This window comes from Cucurbita pepo, chromosome 18 (assembly GCF_057944985.1).
Source record: "Cucurbita pepo subsp. pepo isolate OVF chromosome 18, ASM5794498v1, whole genome shotgun sequence".
Classification (NCBI taxonomy): Eukaryota; Viridiplantae; Streptophyta; class Magnoliopsida; order Cucurbitales; family Cucurbitaceae; genus Cucurbita; species Cucurbita pepo.
In genome coordinates, this window is record NC_141815.1 from 11,060,327 (window position 1) to 11,081,595 (window position 21,269).

Genomic DNA, 21,269 nt, shown 5'->3' on the forward strand with positions numbered 1-21,269 from the left:
CTTCAAATCGATTGAATTTTCGAACGGAATTTTCTTCAATGTAATTGTCAGTGAACTCTAGCTTTCCACGGGTTTGAAAAAAATTTCTGCCATTCAGATTGGCTATATAATCAACCATTCACCGAACAATGCAATCTGCAATTGGTTTCGTACTGAAGCGACGCACCCATGGCCGCTTCCAGCAAGATATTGCTGATTTCCATGGCGATTCTCCTAGTCGTTCCTTCAATTGAGGCGCTAAACCTTAATGTGACTCGGATTCAGTTCTACATGCATGATATTGTGAGTGGTCCGAACGCCACCGCGATTCAAGTCGCCAGACGGCGGATGAACTACACGGGTTCGGACCCAATCGCCGCCATGTTTGGGCCTATTTTGATGATGGATAACCCGCTCATGGTGGCGCCGGATTAGGGATTTACGTTGATTGGGCGTGCTCAGGGGATTTATGCAGTGTCGTCGCAGCAAAACGAGTTTAGCCTTTTGATGACGCTAACCTTCGTAATGACCGGTGGACCGTAATCACGGCAGCTCGTTCAGCGTCGTCGGCCGGAATCCCATCATGAACGAACTCCGGGAAATGCCAGTGGTCGGTGGGACGGGAATTTTCCGGCTTGTTCATGAGTAGTGCTTAGCCAGGACATTCTCGTTGAGAGAAATGGAAACTGTGATTGGCTACAAGGTAACATTGATCCACGATCTTGACAACTATTCCGGTTAAAGATCATTGAGGATTCCATATTATCGGAAGAGTTTCATTAAGTTTGTACTGAATGAATCTTCATAGTGTAAAGCATATACATTCATATTTCCAATTAGTAAGTGCATCCTATGAGCATCATGAACATACCATATTCATTATATTAAATGAAACTGTTTCTGTATTGGGCTGTGCAACAAATAGGTCTTTGGTCAATGAACTGTTAGAACTTTTATGGGCATTAAATGTGATTTAGTTGCCTGCCATTTATGTGTTTGAGTTATGCCTCTGCTTAATAAGGCCTGTAGTTTTTGCAGACCACCTTTTACTTTCATCCTTTGTAATCTTCATAGAGAAGGGGTTGAAGATGAACATTAGATATTTCATTTCTTACTGTTTTCTAGACTACACCTTCTTGATGCCCTCCAAGTGCTTGCATATGCTTCTCCTCTGACATTGGCAAGGTCTGGTCGGAGATTGATCTGGTCTGAATGACAGGTGATGGTCATTAATCTTATGTTTTATGATGATTGTGTATATATATATATATATATATATATATATATGTCCATAGTAATTTCAGCTTCACTTTCTCTCTGTCTGTCTCTGTTTGGCTGCTGAGAAAAGTACAGACCTGGGCTGTTTCTTGTGAAAATGTCAGTTTCTGATTGTTCTAGGTTGTTTCTGATAGTATTAAGTAGAACATCCTTCGTTTGTTCTTCTTGCCAAGTATTCAAAATAATATGATTGTTTCTCTTCTTTGCATGCAATCTCTTCCTTTTAAGAGCTTAACAAATCCATTGACAGCTTCATAAGAATTGGAAGGATCAAACTTATTAGCAGAAACAAATTTGGTGATTTGTTCATCATCAGGGAATAGATGAGGAGTGAATTTTCTGATTTGGTAGTGAACAATATGCATAAAAGCCGAAGCATGGAGAAGAGTGAATGGAAAGTCGATGTCGAGTCATTTAAGAGAAGAAACTATGTTGTACAAGAGAGAGATGATGATCCTAGTGAATCAGAAGCAATTGGAGATAGAATCAGCCGGTATTCCCCAAAGAGTTCATTCAAGACTTCAAGGGATGACGAGTTGCCTGAGCTTGTTGTTTTCCTTCAAGAAACCGACTTAGAATTTGTGAAAGATATTTGCATCGACAAAGTGGTAATGTCACATGAAAAATGCATCAAGGAGAATTGTGACACCGAAAATGGTTTCGTCCCTGACATGCTCAAGCATAATACACCAGAAAGCGACTGTGAATCAAGTGAAGAATCCGAGTACTTGGAATCGTCGGTTTCAAGTACTGAATCAACACAGATCCTTGAGGAAGACCTCTTTAACAAAGTAAATGAGAAACAAAAGGATTATTCTTCTGAGGTTTCCATTATGAAATCTGTGCCTATATTGTTTCTTGATAGAAAGGTGAGAGTAAACTTGGCTTAGCTTAGCATGCTTCTTGATTGATATCTGATTTAGCTTAAAGACATGATTTGATTGTCTGAAAACTCTGTAGGTTACAGGTAAAAAGGAAGCAGCTTCGACAAACTCTATTGCAAGATCATTGACTAAGATACTTGATGAAAACAGACACAAAGGCAAAGCAGTTGCTAGAAGCAAGAGCAACTTTGAACTTGGCAGCACCTGGACAGCAGGTTGCCGGCACTGTCATGACTGTGGAAGCACATCCATGGCTGAGGACGACACGCCGGAGAATCATCAGAATGAAGATGGTTCCTCTGCAGCGCATCACTTAAGACCCTCATTGTCATCTTCTTTGGGCAGCGCATCGCTTAAGTCGAACAGCAGCACCAACAGCTCACATTCTTTCTCTTTTCCAATGTATGTAATGTTGCTTCTCTTTCAACCTTATTTATTGAAATTGAAACATATAGTTTATCATTGTCTTGGCCTTCTTGAATTCACAGTTTAGAAACAGAATGGATTGGAAGTCCAGAAAGAATGGCAAAAGCTGACCCGTTGCAAACGTTGCGAACGCGAAAGCAACAACTATGGAGGCGATGTTTTCCCTGCTGTAATTTCTAGTACTGCCATTGTACTACAAATTTCGTCTCGAGTAGCGAGTGAACATTGCATTAACGTATTACTTTCGGAGTTTTAAATCGTTTCTCGTTTCATATTCATGATCTATATGTCAGACCTGTTATTTTGTTGGTAGTATAGAGGCCAGGCCACACATGAAGTATGTTTAGGAGTAAATTGAAAACATGAAGCTTACAGAACTGAATCTGATGCTGATTGAACCTACTGATAAACACAAAGAAAGAGATCATAGCGACAGCAAAGATAAGATCATCCTCAGCCATTGAAGAGGACCATAATCAGATTGCTGGATGTTTCTAGATCCCTGGTGTGGTAAGTAGTTCGTTTGATATATAGCTTAGTGCATTCCCAGTTCCACTTGGGAGACTTTAGCCACTTTCAGTGTAAGAGTCTGCCTAAGTTTACCGCTAGTAAATAGTCTGTTTTGGCCTGTTACGTATCGCTGTCAGCCTCACAATTTTAAAATGCGTTTGTTGGGTAGAGGTTTATACGCCCTCATAAAGGGTGCTTTGTTCCCCTCTTCATTCTCCTCCTAATGGGTGTTTTGTTCCCCTTTTCTAACCAATGTGGAATCTCATGATCTACCCCCTCGGGACTCAAGTCCTTGCTACCACACCCCTGGTGCTTGACTCTAATACCATTTGTAACAGCTCAAGCTCACGCTAACAGATATTGTCCTAAGAAGAAGTTTTTACACCCTTATAAAGAATGTTTTGTTCTCATCCCAACCGACGTGAGATCACACACATATCTGTCGTTTAGGTATTACTTTCTTATCAAAGTTTGCTTGTCCACTATTACATCCCTTTCATTGCCACCATGATTTGGTAAGTCTAAACAATTGAGATGGCACATGGTAAGTCTAAACAATTGAGATGGCACAAGATTTGCAGTGTTGTTCTTCCATAATAGCCGGAGCTTTACCCCTTTATGTAATGGAAATCTTGTTCATCAATAAGGAATCCATCCATTTATGTATATAGGGTGCGTACGATATTGGGCAGCGGGGGAGAGAGCAGAGGAGTGGTCGTCAAGCAGGCGCAGGGGCGGATGACGATAAGGACCACCATCAGCCACCACCATGTGCGAAGTCCAAATCGAAGGGCAGATCGCAGTTGGAATCATGAATGTTGAATGTTGTGTAGAAGCAAGAAGGGAGAGACAATGAAAATGACAGTTCACAGGTCAGGTCTCGCTTGATCAAGCAAGCCAATTCCCATTCCAGGACCATTGCAGCAGAGTACTTACCAAAATCCAATCTCCATCCCCACAAGCAACAACCACAGAGATGACAGTGGGAGTTCTCAAACATTAACAATTTTTCTTATGTTTACGTTCGAAATTCGGACAGTACAATAAATAAATATGAATTAAGAGTAAAATTAAGAAGGTAATTTGTGAAATATAATACCAAAAATGATGAACAAAGTTGGAAGAGAGATACCACAATGAAAGAATTGGAGACATTATTGTAATTAAGAAGAAAGTGAGGTGTATTTATTACCACAAGTCTCAGCGACAGTGACAGTGACAGTGACAGCACAGTAATACTGTTTCAAGTGACGTGGAAACCAAAAGACGAAGCCCAGAGAAAAAACCTTCATATTCTCGTCCTTTGTAGACAGATACGTGGCCCCCACGTCACCCAATATTTTCCACGTCATCCTCCTCCTCCTCCTCATCCTATAGGTGCAACGAAAATCCGAAATTCATCATAAACGAAGCTCAAATTTAATATACTATAGGCGAATTTACATACAGAAGAAGAAGAAGAAGAATCTCTCTTTTCTTTTATATTTCGAATTTTTGTTTTGATTTTTTTTTTTTTTTCATGGAGAGATATTTTTTTTTAATTATATACTAAAATTAGGAAAAATTTAAAAGAAAAAGAAAAAAGAAACGGAGATGGTCGGGGCTAAGAAAGTCGTCTTGACTGTGGTCTCGAGTGATTTACGGAAGGTACAGATTAGGCTGATCTTGATCACTACTCCACTGATTTTGACTCCAGTATGCTTGATCAACGGCGTTGGGGAGATCAAACAGAGCTTGATGATCTCCGTTTGATTGCCAATCCAACGGTCCGAATCCAATGTTGCTTGATCTGCTATTCTGTAGCCCTGTTGATGGATCCACCTGTGCCGTCTGATCCATGTACCCTCCTCCTCCGCCTGTGATCTCCTGCATCTTCACCTCATCGTTACCGTTCATCATTCTCTGCGACGGCCATTGATTCGCCGCCTGATTTTGAAACGGATGATTCATCGCAAACGGCGTCACATCCCCCATATTGCCGAATCCAAACGCCAATGTCTCGTTAGTCGATGTGATCAAGCTCGTGAAGTTTCCGATTTCCGAGAAAATCCCGCAGTCCGTCGCCGCACCTTCGAAATTAGGGTTTGTAGTCGGAGCGGGGAACAATTTCCTATCCTGTACGCTCAATAGAGCCGACGTTGAAATGGAGGACGGAGCAGAGACGGCCTCTGTCGCCGCGGCGGCAGCCGTGGTGGTTGTAGCGGTTAGGCTAGAGCTCTCGCTACTGGAATGAGAGGTGGATTTACGTTCGCGAAGAGGAGGAGGAGGAGGAGGAGGAGACGTCGCCGCTACATCGGGACTGGACTTGGACTTCGACGAGGAGGAGCGTTTGGTTTTCCGGCAACCGCCTCCGACAGGAACGTTACGGAGGACGCCGCCTTTAGTCCAGTAACGTCGGCAGCTCTTGCAGAAGTGACGAGGCTGAGAGAGATTATAGTTATTGTAATAACAGAACTTTGTATTGAGAGAATCACACCTTGGGCACTTCAAGGCCTGGTGGTTTTGGTGGTGGTGGAGGTGCGGCCTCAGACGACGGTCACCCCCGCCACCGAACAACCGACTTCCTCCGGCGATCGAGTGGATGTCTTGCATTTCCGGTGCCAAAACCAGAAGAAAACGAAGCAACAATTATAAATTCCTCAGAGAAAATCCGACTCACATTTGGGGGAAAACTGAGAAGGATTTCTTCGAAGATGATCCGAGGGATTTCAATTTTCTTTCTTTGTTTTTTTTAAATAAAAAATAAAAAAGAAAATTGGTGGGAGTGTTGGATGGGATTATGATGATAAAGAAATTTGGGGAAGTGTTTGATATAACAGAGGGAGTCTCTGAATCTCAACTTCCAAACACTGACAAATATCCCCTGAGCAGCTTCATATGTCCAATATTTTTTCTATTAAAATATCAATATACTAATACCCTCGCAATTTTACCATACTACCCCTCTTACCCATGAATTGGAACGGACCAAATGAGCTCAAGCATTTAAGCGTCTAGAGTAGGGGCTTAAATAGTGTGGGTTAAACCCGTTGTTAATCCGAACATGGGTTGGTCTATCAAGCATTTACTAACGTTTCAAAAGTAGATACCGTGATCGAATAGTTGATCTAAAACCGATCTTGAAAGCTAAAATCATTCTAAACCAAACCCGGTTACCGTAAACCCCATGTTTTTCAAACCTCAAAGGGGTGAAATTGTCATTTACTACCGAGACTAAAAAATTAACAAAAATTAATTAAAAATAATAAAATAGCTTAGAAATTGTCATTTCAAATTGTTTGGAAATAGAAGGCAGGCTTAGGGAGGGGGTAAAAGGGGAAGGGAGGGAGCGCTAGTTGAAGAGGAGAAGACCGTACGGTCAAAGGAAGATCAAGCGGTGGATGGAGGACACGTGGACGGAGGACAGGAAGAGGTCCTTGTCGACCACACAATCCGGTTGTCGACTTGTCGGCCACACTAGTTTATCTGGTAGGCTCGAGCCCAAATGGACCACGCGCTGCCACGTTTCAAGGTTTCATTGGCTGAGGAGAAAACATGATTATATAATTGTATGTGTACAGTATTATGGTGCGAGCGGAACCTTATCAGGATCAATAGTAATCAACATTCCAATACATTAACAAATCATATATGCGTGCGTGGATGTGGCTTCCCATCATTCAAATTTTTCACTATACATAAAGTTTTGGATAACTACATCTACTAATTCCCCAATATTCTCTAACCTATTCGTCTCCTATTCACTCTTCTATTATGTTCTCGAACCTTCAGTCAGGTTATCTCAAAATTTAATATTTTTACCACGCAATAGTCTAACTTTGTGCTTTTAGGTTAGTTAGATTTGTGATTCAAGCAACCCCAAATAAAGTTCACAACCTAACTCAATCCAACTCTCTATTTTTGGACTCGTTTGGGTTGGTCTTTATTAAATAATTTTAAAAAATTCTATTTATCCAAGATACATGTTACAACTAAAATCTTACAAGACGCAATACATCACTAACATCGGTTACATTACAAATGTCAGATACTCTTAATCTCCAAATTAATGTTTAGAGTAGGGTTGAGTTGTAGCACTATTTTCAAATTTATCGAGTTGACCAAACCAAAAAAATAACAACTTGCAAACTGACTCGAATATTCGATTTTTTAAACTCAAACTGAAAAAAGAATATATAACTCAACCTAACTTGTATGGTTTTGGTTGGAGAATTTAAGTTGGTCGAATTATCGAGTCATAGGAATGCATTTAACGTCTATCAAGAACCCATATGTTCTAATAAGAGTTCTGTAAATTCACGTATGTATGTAGAAGGATCTTTTTTTGCATCGAGAGGAATGGTAGCACAACCATATATCGATACGACCTCTCCAAATCTCTTAAGGTTTGTCAAATATTTTTTGTGTTTAGCTATCGACAAGTGTATCTGTTGCGACATTCTTTTAATTAATTAATATCTAAATTTAATTCAACAATATTAAATTATAAATCTTTAAGATAGTAAGTAAATAAATAAATAATAATAAGGATCATAGTGATTAGTGCACCCACGATCCATCACCTTCCTCGAGCTTGAAAATATATGCAATTAATGCGCCGACCATTCTCTACGGTGTCGTTTTCCTAACTACTTAAATTACAATTATCCATCAAATTTGTTACTTTATTTTTTTTACTCTTGAAAGGACTCCAATGTATTATACTCGTTAAAATTAGTAACCGTGTTATTATTTAATAAATAAATAAATGAAAATAAAATAAAAAAATAGTAATTAATTCATATTAGGTAAATTATGTTTCTTATGTCGTTTAAGGAAACGTTGTAAAAATGAGAAAACTTAAAGGACCGACCTATGGTTATCTACCCTATAAGAACGACTAGATCATACAAAATTACATTTCTGCCACGTGTATTTAAGGGGTTTATAAAAAAAATTAAATATATGAAGAAATTAAGGAGGGATTAGGTTTTATATAGTGGGGAGGAAAGAGTCAACAAGCATTAGGGGTGCAGGGAGTCGATGTGCATGCTTCTTAGGGTTATGATAGGCCACGTCATAAAAAATAAAATTAAAAATATGAAATTTTTTGTTTAATTATGATTGGAGGTGAAATAAAACCCTAGTGACCTGCAGGTAACTGTAACCCTAGCTAGATGCTTTTTTTTAATTATTTATTTAAAAATAAAAAAATAAAACTGTTCCATAATTGAGTCCACTCTTCATTTTTGACAATAAATGTAATTATTGAACTACACTACACATTCATCATTTCTCCACTTGGATTCTATTATTTCACCTGCACCACTTAATTTATTTATTAAACTATGGTGAATTTACGATTTTTACTATTTTTAAAATATTATATAACTGTGAAAGGTAAAAATATATGCTCGTTTTTTATTTTGAAATAGAGACGTCCACAGAGATGAAGACAACTTTGTTAATATGGTGAAATTTCCCTTCGTCCTCTCTATTCTTATAATAGGTGTTGGGACGGGATTCACCATTTCATTCCGAGCAAATTTGAGTGATATACAGCCCGCAAATTAAATGGACGTGGGTCCCACCGCACCAACATACAGAAAATGTGTCTTTGAAATTTAAACCCTCCATTTTTTTATTATTTCCTCACACACCGCCCAAATACCGACTTTTTATTCTTCAAGAAATTTAATTAATCCAGACCAAAGTCTCATTTATTAATAATTATTTTTAATTACACTTTATATTTTAATTAACAAAAATGTACAATTGTGAAAAATTACTAGGCAGTAAAAATGGGGGGAAAAATAATAATAACGGGGCTGTGAGATTGATTTATAAAAGCGGGTAAAATCCAACCGTCTGAGTGGGGCCGTCATAGTGGGTGACCGTAACAGTAGAGAAACCCAATCTGGGAGTCTTTGTGAGGAACTATTGCTGACGCCCCCCACGTGTGCTTCTGACTTGTATTACCCAACTGAATTTTCAAATTATTTCGTTAAACAAAAACTTACATAATTCATAATTTATACCATACTCTATTTATAATATATATATATATATATTTATTTATTTATTTAAATAGTATATCAATATATCCATAAATCGGAGAGTCTATATTTTGTAGTTTATAAATACACGACACGAATATGAATCATGTTTATAATTGAATTTGTAACGAGAAATAAGTTAATTATTAATTTAAATAGTTTATTTTATTTGTGATATTGATATTTGAATGGTTGGTTGGACGTAATTGAAAGGGAATTAGAAAGCAGGTTCACATGCACATGGGATCCAATATTAGGTTTTCCCTCTCTTTCTCTCTCTCCAAAAATTTCTAACCCTATTTCTCCCTCATCCTAATTAGCCTATCCTATGGCCCCCTAATTATAAACTTGCATAATTATGTATTTTTATTAGAGATACCCGTGTCTTTAATCTCATAGAGATCCGCCCAAAAATTAGGCAAGTAATAAAGAGATAGCAGAGAAAGATTTCTCTCGATTAGCTGAGTAAGATTGGAAATGAACAGTATATTCTTACCCTAATTCCTCTCTCCGAGACGTTTTTTTTCTTCAATTGTATGGTTATGGAGTGGAAGATCGAGCTATCGACATTTAAAAAATAATTGGTATTTAATTTATTAAGTTATTTTTAAGTGTGGTATTTAAAAAAAGAAAAAAAAAAAAGGAAAGAAAAGATGGGAGGTGTCACAATCAAGGAGATTGGGAAAAAGATATGGGTTTGGAAGGGAGAGGGTTAGTTGTGTTGTGGAATTGTAATGGGTGTCGCTGTCGTAAGCCACCAACTATGGGCTCAGGCCCAGTCGGTTGGAATGGGGACACTGACATCTCCTTCTACTGGGCCCACTTGTCATGTGATTTTTGGGCCCACTCTTTTCTAAAAATTCCAATATTCCTATAATAATAATAATAATAATTTTTATTTTTATTATTATAATCATAATTAGAGGAAAATTAATTATGACGTGTAATTTTATTTTTGGCTGACCTGACCATCCTTATTTTCCAAGACCCCAAAAGTGTGGGTCCCACAGATTTCATGGGTCACTCTCTTACAAGTTAGGGCAAACCTCTTAGCTTAGGGTTTTAATCTTTCTTTTTAAATATATTTGTGTTATTATTATTATTTATTTTTCCATTTAATATATACTCCTCCACTCATTTCCAATATAATTAATATCTAAATAATATTTTCAAAGTCTAAAAATCAAAATGGTACAAACTAAAAAATTTCGACAGAGAAACAAAACATTTCTTATAAATGTATACATACCTCTTTTTTAACACTCGTTTTAAAATGGTGAGACTGTCCGTTAACGACAAGATATAATAATATAAAATGGGAATTTCTATTAAAATAAATAATAAAAGGAGAATTAAAAATGAGAGAAAATTGTACAATAGTACAAATACCAAAGTACCCAAAAGATCACATTGGTGAAAAAGGAAATAAGAGGAAAAAAAAAAGAGGAAAAAGGAGGAAAAAATGTACTTTCTTGAATGGGAAGTTAGGTTTACGGTGGATCCGGGTGCCCGGTTGCCAAAAATTCAAAATCCAACCCGTCTCTATCGTGTCGTTTTTTTCTTTCGAATCTAGGTCGGGTAGCTATCCCAACCTACGTTATTGTCATTCATTTCAACTCAAAAGACATCATTTACAACATCATTCATAAAATTAATTTTTTTTATATTAACTTTCGCTTTAATTTTTTAGAATATTATGCTGCAACCTTTAATAAACACCATCGAATAAAATCCTATTTAAATTTTCAAAATAAGAAATATATATATTAGGGAAATAGAGAAAAAAAAAATGCACAAAATTGTATGATGTATCTGTCATAGTCTTCTCGATATAGAGAGAAATTTGGTCCCAAAGACAGAGGCCACTAAATATAAAATGGGAAGGGCCTCTGATTTTTTTTGTTTTTTGTTTTTTTTTAATATCTCGCTCTTCATTTATTTATTTTCTTTTTGTTATATTCCTTTTTTTTTTTCATTTTTTTTCCCTTTTTAATTATGTCTATCTCTCTCCCTTCATTTCTTCAATCATGGGGTTTAATTTCAATTATTTGAGATATAGATTTCTTTTATTTAATGTGTTTTGTATTTTTTTAATGAAAATACATGAAAATTAAGTTTAAATAATATTTTAATAAAATGGGTAATTTTTGATGAATTATTAAGATAATGGAGATAATGGAATGAGTTGGAATGGCAATTATGGCAAACTGATTTGTCTGTGCGAACCGAAAAAACTGAAATTTGTATAATTATTATATTAATTAAAAAGGTAGGTTTAAAAAAGGAATATACTATTCAATAGGGAAATTACAGCGAAGGTCGAAAGAAGAATGAATGAGAGAGAGAACATAGGAAGGGAAGGGAGGGCAAGATGGTAATTTGGAGGGAATTGAAGAATGTCGCCGTCTGGCCAGCTTTGCATTGATATTGTGCACATGCAGACCAAGCTCTTTCCAGTTTCCACCCAATCCCCAACTATTAATCTATATTTTTAGATCTTTTTTTTTTTTTTTTTTTTTTTTTTTCCTGTTTTAGATATTAAATCAAATATTTATCCATTTCCCACTTTTTCATTTTATTACATTTTCAATTATTTTATGGGTCTTTTTCGTTTATTTAAGTCTTCCTTATATATCTCAATCTCAGTTCTCCATTATTACCAAAAGAAAAGAATTTCTTTTTTGTATTTAACTGAATTAGTCTGTTATACCTTTTTTTTTTTTCAAATTAATTAATAATTTGGGCAAAAAGTTAATCCATTAAGTTATGTGAATAGAACTCCTAATACCCAACTCCAACAGTGGCTGAGTCATTATTTTAGGCTCTTTTATTTTTAGTTCTGTAAAAATAATTTATAATTACTTTTTTTTTTTAGTAAATAGAAAAAACTAAAAAAACTATTTTTTAAAATTAAAAAAAAAAACTAAAAGCCAAGTGTACGTAACTAAAAAGATTTTTTTATGTAATTTGGGACACGGACATCAGGGTCGGTTAAAAAATTGAAAGGCTAGGCCCAATATGTTCATGGGCCAAATCTTGGGCCGAAATTAGATTAGAGGCCGCGCGAACGCAGGCCTCCACTACCACAAATTATGACGTAGGCTCTGCCACGTGGGAAGACCTTAGGCGGGCACCCCTCCGTAGTGTAATGGTGGTCACCAACCTAGGACATGAGCCTTACTGATCGCCCATCGACCCCGTCCAGGTAAGTATGGTTTCAAGGGACCTCTTGTATCTATTTTATAGTCTGCTGCCACGCTTTCTTTCACGAATCTTTCGATGTGGGACTCAAGTCACTCAACTTGCGTTCTTCCAATAAAATCTAGAAGGAAATGACGTAGATTTTATTGATACTATTGGCCTAAATCAGTGTGTTTAGATTAGGTATCACCAAGTTTTTCTAACTCGTTTCTCTTTGTTCACTATTTTCCTCTTTTATCTTCTTGCCTATGTTGGAGTATTGCTTAACTCTCGTGTTGTTCTCTCTCCTTTTCAACAATGACTTATGATCGAACTTTTACTGTGACAGAGAGAAAGAGTGCAAAAACAAATAGGACGAAGATAAGAATTGTAAAACATTTAGAAAGTCATTCGAACGAGTACTTAGTTTGATAAGTAACAATATGTCGAACCAAGTCATTTTCGAGCCTCTTTGGATGAATAGCGCTTCATCCTGCTGGGGTTCATCTTGTCAAGCTTAAACTTTGACAGTGCAAGCAGAGAATGTGTTGGGTGAGCAAATTTAAAGCGTTTATCAGTACAAAAATAGGTCTGTCACATCAAGATATCATCAGGCTTTCTCAAACAAAAATTTCAAATGAAAATCCAATTTTCTTTCCATTCCCAAGAGCTTTCAATCCCAAACTGAGAAAGAATGACACTCAGATATGCAGGAACATTGCTAGTTTAACACTATAGCAGCACCACCAAAATGAAGAACACAAGAATCTCATTATTTTTCTTCAAAATGAAGCCATTAACTTTACTGCCAAAAGGAAGTTAAGGGTGTTCAGGCATGTAGCCAATACAAAAGATGTTAGAGGAATATGTACATGGTCTTTTCCTGCACAATCGAACGATAAACTTTAAAAGAGCGCGAGCGTTTCTGTGGTTCTGTGCGCATTTCGCTTTCTAAGCTTTCAGATACCTTACTCCTCTCCTTCTCCTTCTCCTTCTCCTTCTCCTCCGCCTTCTCTTAACTGTTGGATTGCGTTATACAACTTCCTCCGAGACCCGACAGAAAACACGCCAATCTCTTTGAGATCTTCAATGGTCAGCAGTGGCAAAGCCTCCTCATCCACCTCGTGCATCTCGAACACCCCAGCATACTTGCCAAATCCTACCTCCTCTAACCATCTACTGACAGCATTCGTATCGTCATCTTTTAATCTCATTTGATCCTGCACAATGCCAGATTTGTGTCTACCCTTCTCACCAATGAACTGCGAGTTGTTGTTTAACTCACGATCTTGTCGTGTCGAGGGTTGATCAATGCCACATTCCTCTTTACTAGTGGTTGGTGTCTGGTGATCAGAGAAGTCACCATAACCATTAGCAGAATTACGTGTCCCCTCACAGTCCTTCTCATTCATCGAGCAGTCATCTGAGCTATGTTTCGAGCTCCAACTGCCACCAAGAACGACGTAGCCAACGTTTCGACTACGCCCCCGACGCTTCATATTTCTACACTTCCTGGTCACATCACTAAACTTCAGTCCAGCAGAAGTTGGAGGACATTCCAAAGGTAATGCAGAAGAATTGGGGTTATTATTGTTCTCTCCATTCTGCTGCAACTCTGTTGAAATTTGTGGAGAGGCACCCAACTCAGAGACAGTGAGCTTGGGAGTTGAAGGCTCCAAGTCCCCAAAAACAATGGGGTTATCATCATCATCATCATCATCCACAGTTTGGAGTACATCATGTTTCCATTCCCTATGAGCTAACTTATCTCTAGTGCTATGAGAGAACCCACAAGCCCAAGCCGCAGATATATCCCCAATTTCCCCTAGCCTTACATTTGGACGCCTTTGTCTCTTGGAGCTCATCACATCCATAACCATCATGATTCCTAGAAACCAGAGTACAAAACTTTCACACAAAGAAAAAAAAAACCCTAATTCAAAAAAGGAACAGAAATCAAGTCTAATCTCCACTTCGATTCACACTACATTAGCTTCAGAACAATCCCAATAAAATCAGACGAAACAATCCCAATCCAACAAGAAACAAAAACCCCACAAAGAGTTAAAATCGAGAGGAAAAACAGAAGAACCGAACCTTAGATCGGCGAGACCTTCCACCGCAGAGTGAAAATTTGGGTGATTCTTCAGTTCCGGCACGGAGGACCCTGGATCTCTGTTCGAATTCACAAGTGGGTTTTGGGAAATTTTGCGGTTCATAAGACGGATTGAAGATTGGAAAAGATTCAAATGGGTCAACGGGAATGCATTGGGTAGATGGTTGAGTAGTGGGATGGGGTGAGTGTTGTGGCGAGAGGGGGTTGGAGGAATGGAAGAGTTGCAGAGAAACGTGGAAGAATGGTCAACAGGGGAAGAGCTTTTGAGGGAGACAGGACAAGGGGGCTCGAGTTTCTAAAGAGGAAACTGTGGGGAAATGGCGGAATTGGAGAATAATTGGAAGAGGAAGGAATGGGACTGTCGTGGAAGCTTCTTCCAACTCCCAATGGATAAGTATCAGTACAAAAGTCACAGCACATGGATTACACCCCAACCCTTCCGCCTTCAATTCCTTCTTACACTTTTCCTTCCCACTTAAACTAAGAATGTGCGCCTTCGTTTTAGGTTTAAATATTATTTTACTCATCTTAATCTTTTCTTTTTCTTTTTATTATTATTATTATAAAAAAAATAGTTTAGATTAATAAAAATAGAGCCATTTGTAAGTCCTGAAGTAGGCCCAAATTAACTTGGAATGAAATGAAAGCCCAATAAAAAAGGACGGACACGTGTCGTGAGGACGAAAAATATAAAATATGCGGTGAGCGTGGATCGAACACGCGACCTTCAGATCTTCAGTCTGACGCTCTCCCAACTGAGCTATCCCCGCATTGTTGTTTATCGTTTTATTGTTTATTAAACTATTGAAAATATTAAATTATTTAATTTTATTTTTAATATTCCAATTAGAGACTTGCAATATTTGTTACATAGACCAGCGTGAAATTGTGTGCCTTCCCTCACTGGATCTCGTCCTTCCTCTTCTCTCCTCCCGTCGACGACGAGACCGAAACGAAGAAGCAGAGAGCGCGCGAAGTTAGATTCAACGTTCAGGTTCAGCCATGGATTTTTGGAACAAAGCTCGGAATTTCGCCGAGGAAGCAGCGAAGCGCTCTCAGGAGCTGACTCTGGAAGCTGCAAGGCGTTCCCAAGAGCTCACGATTGGATCCTCTAGTTTGTCCGATATCGTTTCCGTGACTGCTAAACGCTCCAAGGAATTCGCTACTGAAGCCTCGAAGCGAGCTGATCAAATTAAAGCAGAAGCTGCTAAGCGAGCCGATCTAATCAAGCACTTGGTCGGGGGGACTCCGTCGTCTGGCGCTCTTGAGAAGAACGCTTCCGAAGTAGAGATGCAGGAGGAGGATTTGCAGAAGTTTGGAATAAACGAAGAGCTGAGGGACTTTGTCAAAGGCATCACCATGAGTACATTTCGGGATTTCCCACTCGAAGGTAATTGATTCGTTTTCTTGAATTCTCCGTTCTATTGGCTAGTTGGTTGAAAGATTGAGGATCCTAGAACTAAGTATCAGTAGGGGGATTGGTTGGAGGTAACCCAGGGGAAGTATGTAGTCAGCGATCATCAAGCATTTAAGCTCTAGAAATGAAGATTGTTAGGCTTAACTGATACTGAATTGACGAACACCGAAGGTTAAATCTCAATAGAGGGGGCCATTGAATTTGAAGAACTACTTTCATTGGCATGAACCCTCCGAAGACCTTAATTGGAATAACTGTAATATGTTCTTCTATTTTCTCTATCACCTAGACCTTGTTTCTAAACTGGTTCATTTCCCTTTGCGTAGATGATTCACAAGTGTCCAATATCCCCACAGTCTCAAACATTAGTCAGGATCTAACTGTGTGGCAGACGAAGCATGCAAGCCTTGTTCTTTCAACTGTCAAGGTATTTACTATTATGAACATGTCACCAGTGAAGATGAATGTAGCTTTCTCTACCCACTGGAGAGGAACTTTGATTTCACAGTTCATTGTGGATGAGCTTGAGAAATGAATTTACATTTTCGTTGATAACATGCTTTGTTGCAATGTACATGCTTTTTAACCTTCATTTTTATGTAACGTGGCAGGAAATTTCTACGTTACGTTATGAATTGTGTCCACGCATTATGAAAGAGAGAAAATTCTGGAGGATTTACTTTTTGCTGGTTAATAGACACATTGCACCGTAAGTTTAAGTCTTGAGTTCGAGCCTTGACTCTAGCTTACTTTGAATTTTGATTACAGAAATCGTCACAGCTTCTAGATTTGTATTTCTTGTCAATTGATTCAAAGGAACAAGTTAATAAGCCTTGACTAAGTATACAATGGGGCATGGGAAACGCAAAAAATGCTTTATGTATGTGGCGATGACCTTAAGAACAAAAAGATACTGGATTGAAGACTTAAAAACTTCAATTTTTTTTTTTTTTTTTTTGTTGTTGTTGTTGTTGTGTACACTTAGCTTCTTACCAATCTGTCAACTCTTTGTTTGTATCTTGATCTTCAGGCCTTAATTTTCTTATAGAATTTCATTAACGAAATTTCAAAATTTTCTTGTTCTATATTCTTTTACTTCTGAAGCTATGAGAAAAAGTACATGGAGGATGTCATGCTGAAATCAGATACACAGGTTGAAGATGGAAAGAAGGAACCTGATAAAACTGAAATAACATCTAATTCTCATGAGAAGAAAAATGCTCCAACCTTTTCATCAAGTGATCAGGAGAAGAAAAATGCTCCAACCTCCTCATCAACTGACCAAGACTTGGACCTATTTCTTCTTGGGGATCTTGGAGACAGCGATGAAGGTCCAGGTACAGTGCCACAATTTATTGATGTCTGCTCTGTACTAAAGATTTCTCAGACAAAGAAATCATGCCTCTACGTAATCTTTAAAGTTCAAACAAAGATCTGTTCCTTTGACGTTATTGAGTTTGTCTATTCAAGCTCGTTAATTTTAACAGTATGACAAATTGTTGTTGTCAAGAGGCTGTATTAGCAATTGGCATATATCTTTTTTAGTCCCTACTGACGTTTTTTACGAGGCAGAACAAAAAACTGCTCACTTCTTTATCTAAAAGGAAGACACTAGAGAAATGTGATTCTTGGATTGAAAACAAGTGATTTGAGGGGGTGGCTGCCATTGGTCATTTCCATGGCTTCAAACATTATTTGGTGCAATTATTAGCAATGGGCATAGCATATGCACAGTACAGTTATATAGTTGCTTGTTCATTTATACTGTTGATGTCATTTTGTCATTTGAGGTTGCTGCCACTGATATTCTTCCTGATTTTTCAGATGATGGAGATGAGGGCTTTGATGATGATTTTGACAAAATGGTTGACAGTTCGGTAAGTAGAATTTATCATTTGCTTTACGTCCCTGTTTTCACGTTTGACTAATCTCTTGTGCCTGGCATCCCAAGGTTTTCATTGAAGTTTCTTATGAATTTTGTGTTACTATGTTGCTGAGATTTTGTGGTCATTAATTGGATTTAGAAACTCCTACCAGAGAATGTGATCATATATTTGCTTTTTTTCACGATTAGAGTTTTTAATTGGATTTATAATAGGTTGATTTTAGTTCTATTCTAGGAACAATTCAAAACAACGTTCAAACGAAATCCATAATCTGAGCAAGTTCTTTCAAACAGAATTTTGTTTTTAGAAATTAATAATAGTTCGTTCCACTCTCCGACCGAGCTTTCCCTTTCGTGCTTCCCCTCAAGTTTTTTAAAATGCGTATGTTAGAGAGAAGTTTCCACACCTTTATAGAGAATGCTTCGTTCCACTCTCCAACCGATGTGGGATCTCAAAATCCACCCCCATTTCAGGGCTCAGTGTTCTCGCTAGCACTCGTTCCTACCTTCAATCGATGTGGGATCTCACAATTCACCCCCCTTTAGGGTCCAACATCTTCACTGGCACACCACCCAGTGTCCACCCCCCTTCGGGGCTCAACGTCATCGCTGGCACACCGCCTGGTGTCCACCCTCCTTCGGGGCTCAGTGTCCTTGCTGGCACACTGCTCGATGTCCACCCCCTTTCGTTGGCACACAACCTGGTGTCTGGCTCTTATACCATTTGTAAAGGCTCAAGCTCACCGCTAGCAGATATTGTCCTCTTTAAGCTTTCCTGTTCGGGCTTCCCCTCAAGATTTTTAAAACGCGTCTGCTAGGGAGAGGTTTCCACACCCTTATAAAGAATGCTTTGTTCCCCTCTCCAACTGATGTGGGATCTTATATCCACCCCCTTCGAGGTCCAGCGTCCTCGCTGGTACTCGTTTTTCTCTCCAATCGATGTGGGATCTCACACAACCTCCATAGAATTTGATATCGTACGAGGTATCTTGACAACCAGGGTTAGGTAGTTGTCTCATGTGAATAGTTGAGGTGTGTAAGGTAATCCGGACACTTAGAATTCCTAATGAATACTCAGATATGTAGCTGTACTGCAGTTTCAACCTTGTAAATTCAGTTTCATGCATTACCGTAATTTGCTAGTTCTGGAAGTCAAAATCTGAAAATGTTCATTTTTCTCTTCTTGTTACCAAAATCGTATACCTATTAGTTGGTAATTGAATTTTGTCTTCAATCCATAAGACGACGAGATACTAATTGTAGATGACGTTCTACTTGTTCTTATCCTAATATTGATTCATTGCTTTCGTCCATTTGAAAGTCCCCTTCTATGTTCATGGCCGTGGGGATGGGGTGATGTCAAATAAAGCCCAAGTCATATCACTCCATTAGATGTCAAACAAGGGTTTTGACTTAAAAAACAAAGTAATATTCTTATGGAACCATTGACAGCCAAATGCAAAAAGCTCCTCGAAAAAACACCATGGTTCATTCTTTGATTCCCCATAATCTGATGTCTCAGACCCATCCGTGACAGATTTTGAACACCCTATCCATGTAATCCGAATTCTTAGTTGCACAGTACTAACTTTCTCCTAAAAGTGTTTTTTAAGTGAAATACATATTGTATTAGGATTCATGAAAAGAAAGAACAAGTTGCTTTCTTTAAAAGCATTTAAGTGCTTTTTATCTATTTTTTGTGTTTCTCTAGCCACTTTTGATAGTAAAAAATTTGACAAGTTTTTTCTAGAACCAAACACTATAATTTCTTAAGAAAAAAAAAACATTTTTATTCATTCATCACTCCAAATTCACTTTTTATGTGCTGCTGAACTTTGCTGGTGGTGGAATTCTAAGTCAGATTACATTTTTATGTTTTTATCGTGTGCCTATTATTTTGTAATGAAATTTGTCTTAAACCTACAGGATGACGAGAAAGACAAATTGTAGGAGACAGCAGCAGGAGTGTTTTCACATCAAATCATTGCTACTCATCCATTTGAAGTCGTCTTTTCCGTTCTTGGTGGCAGAGTTCAGTGGGCTAAATGATGATCCAATAAAAAACCCATTTGAAGTCCTCTTCTATCACTCCAGTGAGCAGCTTGTGCACCTGAACCTGTGCAGGAGAAACCGAAGCTTATATGTTCATTACTTTTTTTTCCCTTCTCACACTTAACCACTGAGGGAGGTTCCCATGTACACAAATCCTGTATTATACGTGGACCTTTGGTTGATTTTGTACAGCACTCAGCACCTTAGCTTGGCCCTCTTGGTGTTGGATTAATATTTGTTTAAATTATAGGGTTAGTTCTTAAACGTTCTTGAATTTTTAAGTTTGTGTCTATTTGGTCTCCGAAGTTGATACATCTATAAACTTTCATTTTTATATATAATTAATTTCTAGATTTTTTCAGATTTAGAAAAGTGAAGTTTAGAAAATGCAAGAACGCAAACAATACGGAGATTCGTTTAAGTGCCTATTAAACACTTTGTAAAGTTTAAGACAGTTTAGACACATAATTAAAAATTTAAAAATGAAATAGACACTATAAAATTTATCGACTAAATTTCTAACTTCAATATTTTTAGATCTTCGGTTAAAGTAAATCGATAGATTTAGACAAGTTTAAACTTTTGTTGTGTAGATGAGAAGTAAAGTCTATGATAGAAATGTAAGTTCAAAGCACTTCTAATATGATGTTTAATTATAATTACATATAAATTTTTTAGGCTAAATCAATTTAAAGAACTTTTTTCCCCATATATTATCCACTTTTTAGTTGGAATGACGAGTTTAAACTATAATGCACTAATTCTAATCATTTAATCTCGTTTTAGATGTCGAGGAAAGTATTTCTCTTAGTAGATACGACACTAATTACTATATTAAAAATCGATAGTTCGATCTTCTACCTTCAATGCTAGAATTTAAAATATGTTTAATTATTTAAAATTTATCCAAAAACGTGTTTTAGTTCAAATTAATTTAGAACATAACAAAAGAGCTCAAGATTTAAACATCTAACCAGTAAGATAGATATACAATATCATTTGATCATTTGCTTCGGGTAGCTACTCGAGCATTGGACATGGACCATCCAACCACTTAAATTTTTCTTCGGCCAAACACATTGTATTCAACTTGTGACAACTTATTTGCTACATTTTGTCTTATATATATTTTTAAAAGCATGCTTCAAATTCATATAAAGTTGGGATATTCCTTGGAAATAAATTTATTTTGTTTTGCTGACATTATAATATAAGCTGCCTCTTGAAGTTAGAAATCCCTTTTTTTCCAAGAGATGATTTGGGCATCTTGATTAATTAAATATTAACATTAATTAAAAATATTTATTTTTCACTTATTTTTCACTCTTAGATCATTATTAATTAATTTAAACATGACATAACAGCTAAATAACCTACTTAAAACTCAAAAAATAAAATAATTTTTTATTTATTTAACGCTCTAAGAAACCCACGAATTGGAAAAAAAAAAAAAAAAAAAACCCACAAAAAAAAAAATAATGTTTTTATTTAAGCCACCCATTGTGGA

General features: G+C 37.3%; 4 protein-coding genes, 2 non-coding genes and 1 pseudogene across 10 annotated transcripts; 3 read left to right on the plus strand and 4 right to left on the minus strand.

Annotated features, from left to right (window-relative positions):
• The first annotated feature begins 168 nt into the window (after nt 1-168).
• Nucleotides 169-721, plus strand: LOC147787365 (dirigent protein 23 pseudogene; annotated as a pseudogene).
• LOC111780061 (uncharacterized) lies at nt 545-2,891 on the plus strand. 4 transcript variants are annotated; one of them, XM_087119664.1, is made up of 5 exons: nt 637-682; nt 1,105-1,198; nt 1,574-2,126; nt 2,218-2,543; nt 2,630-2,891. In XM_087119664.1, the coding sequence occupies exons 3-5, from the start codon at nt 1,581-1,583 to the stop codon at nt 2,745-2,747; spliced, it is 990 nt and encodes a 329-aa protein (XP_086975790.1). In that variant the 5' UTR covers nt 637-682; nt 1,105-1,198; nt 1,574-1,580; the 3' UTR covers nt 2,748-2,891. The 4 variants fall into 4 exon arrangements, with proteins under 4 accessions (XP_086975791.1, XP_086975793.1, XP_086975790.1 ...); XM_087119666.1 differs by having other exon boundaries at nt 1,609-2,126; XM_087119665.1 differs by lacking the exon at nt 1,105-1,198 and having other exon boundaries at nt 545-682.
• Nucleotides 2,892-4,240: 1,349 nt separating this feature from the next.
• LOC111780063 (dof zinc finger protein DOF5.4) lies at nt 4,241-6,023 on the minus strand. Its single transcript, XM_023660336.2, has one exon. It carries the CDS (start codon nt 5,667-5,669, stop codon nt 4,716-4,718), a length of 954 nt encoding a protein of 317 aa, XP_023516104.2. The 5' UTR covers nt 5,670-6,023; the 3' UTR covers nt 4,241-4,715.
• A 6,141-nt stretch (nt 6,024-12,164) lies between these two features.
• LOC111780756 (U1 spliceosomal RNA) lies at nt 12,165-12,325 on the minus strand. The gene has a single exon (XR_002812899.2). It is a non-coding gene; the product is annotated as a U1 spliceosomal RNA (small nuclear RNA).
• A 719-nt stretch (nt 12,326-13,044) lies between these two features.
• Nucleotides 13,045-14,854, minus strand: LOC111780695 (uncharacterized). Its single transcript, XM_023661168.2, has 2 exons — nt 14,390-14,854; nt 13,045-14,180 (listed from the first exon to the last, which is right to left on the minus strand). Exon 2 carries the CDS (start codon nt 14,173-14,175, stop codon nt 13,261-13,263), a length of 915 nt encoding a protein of 304 aa, XP_023516936.2. The 5' UTR covers nt 14,176-14,180; nt 14,390-14,854; the 3' UTR covers nt 13,045-13,260.
• Nucleotides 14,855-15,105: 251 nt separating this feature from the next.
• TRNAF-GAA (transfer RNA phenylalanine (anticodon GAA)) lies at nt 15,106-15,178 on the minus strand. The gene has a single exon. It is a non-coding gene; the product is annotated as a tRNA-Phe (tRNA).
• A 102-nt stretch (nt 15,179-15,280) lies between these two features.
• On the plus strand, nt 15,281-20,123 carry LOC111780696 (uncharacterized). Of its 2 annotated transcripts, XM_023661169.2 has the most exons (6): nt 15,282-15,798; nt 16,152-16,252; nt 16,437-16,534; nt 16,930-17,162; nt 17,650-17,702; nt 19,637-20,123. In XM_023661169.2, the coding sequence occupies exons 1-6, from the start codon at nt 15,411-15,413 to the stop codon at nt 19,658-19,660; spliced, it is 897 nt and encodes a 298-aa protein (XP_023516937.2). In that variant the 5' UTR covers nt 15,282-15,410; the 3' UTR covers nt 19,661-20,123. The 2 variants fall into 2 exon arrangements, with proteins under 2 accessions (XP_086975500.1, XP_023516937.2); XM_087119374.1 differs by lacking the exon at nt 16,437-16,534 and having other exon boundaries at nt 15,281-15,798; nt 16,979-17,162.
• Nucleotides 20,124-21,269: the final 1,146 nt, after the last annotated feature.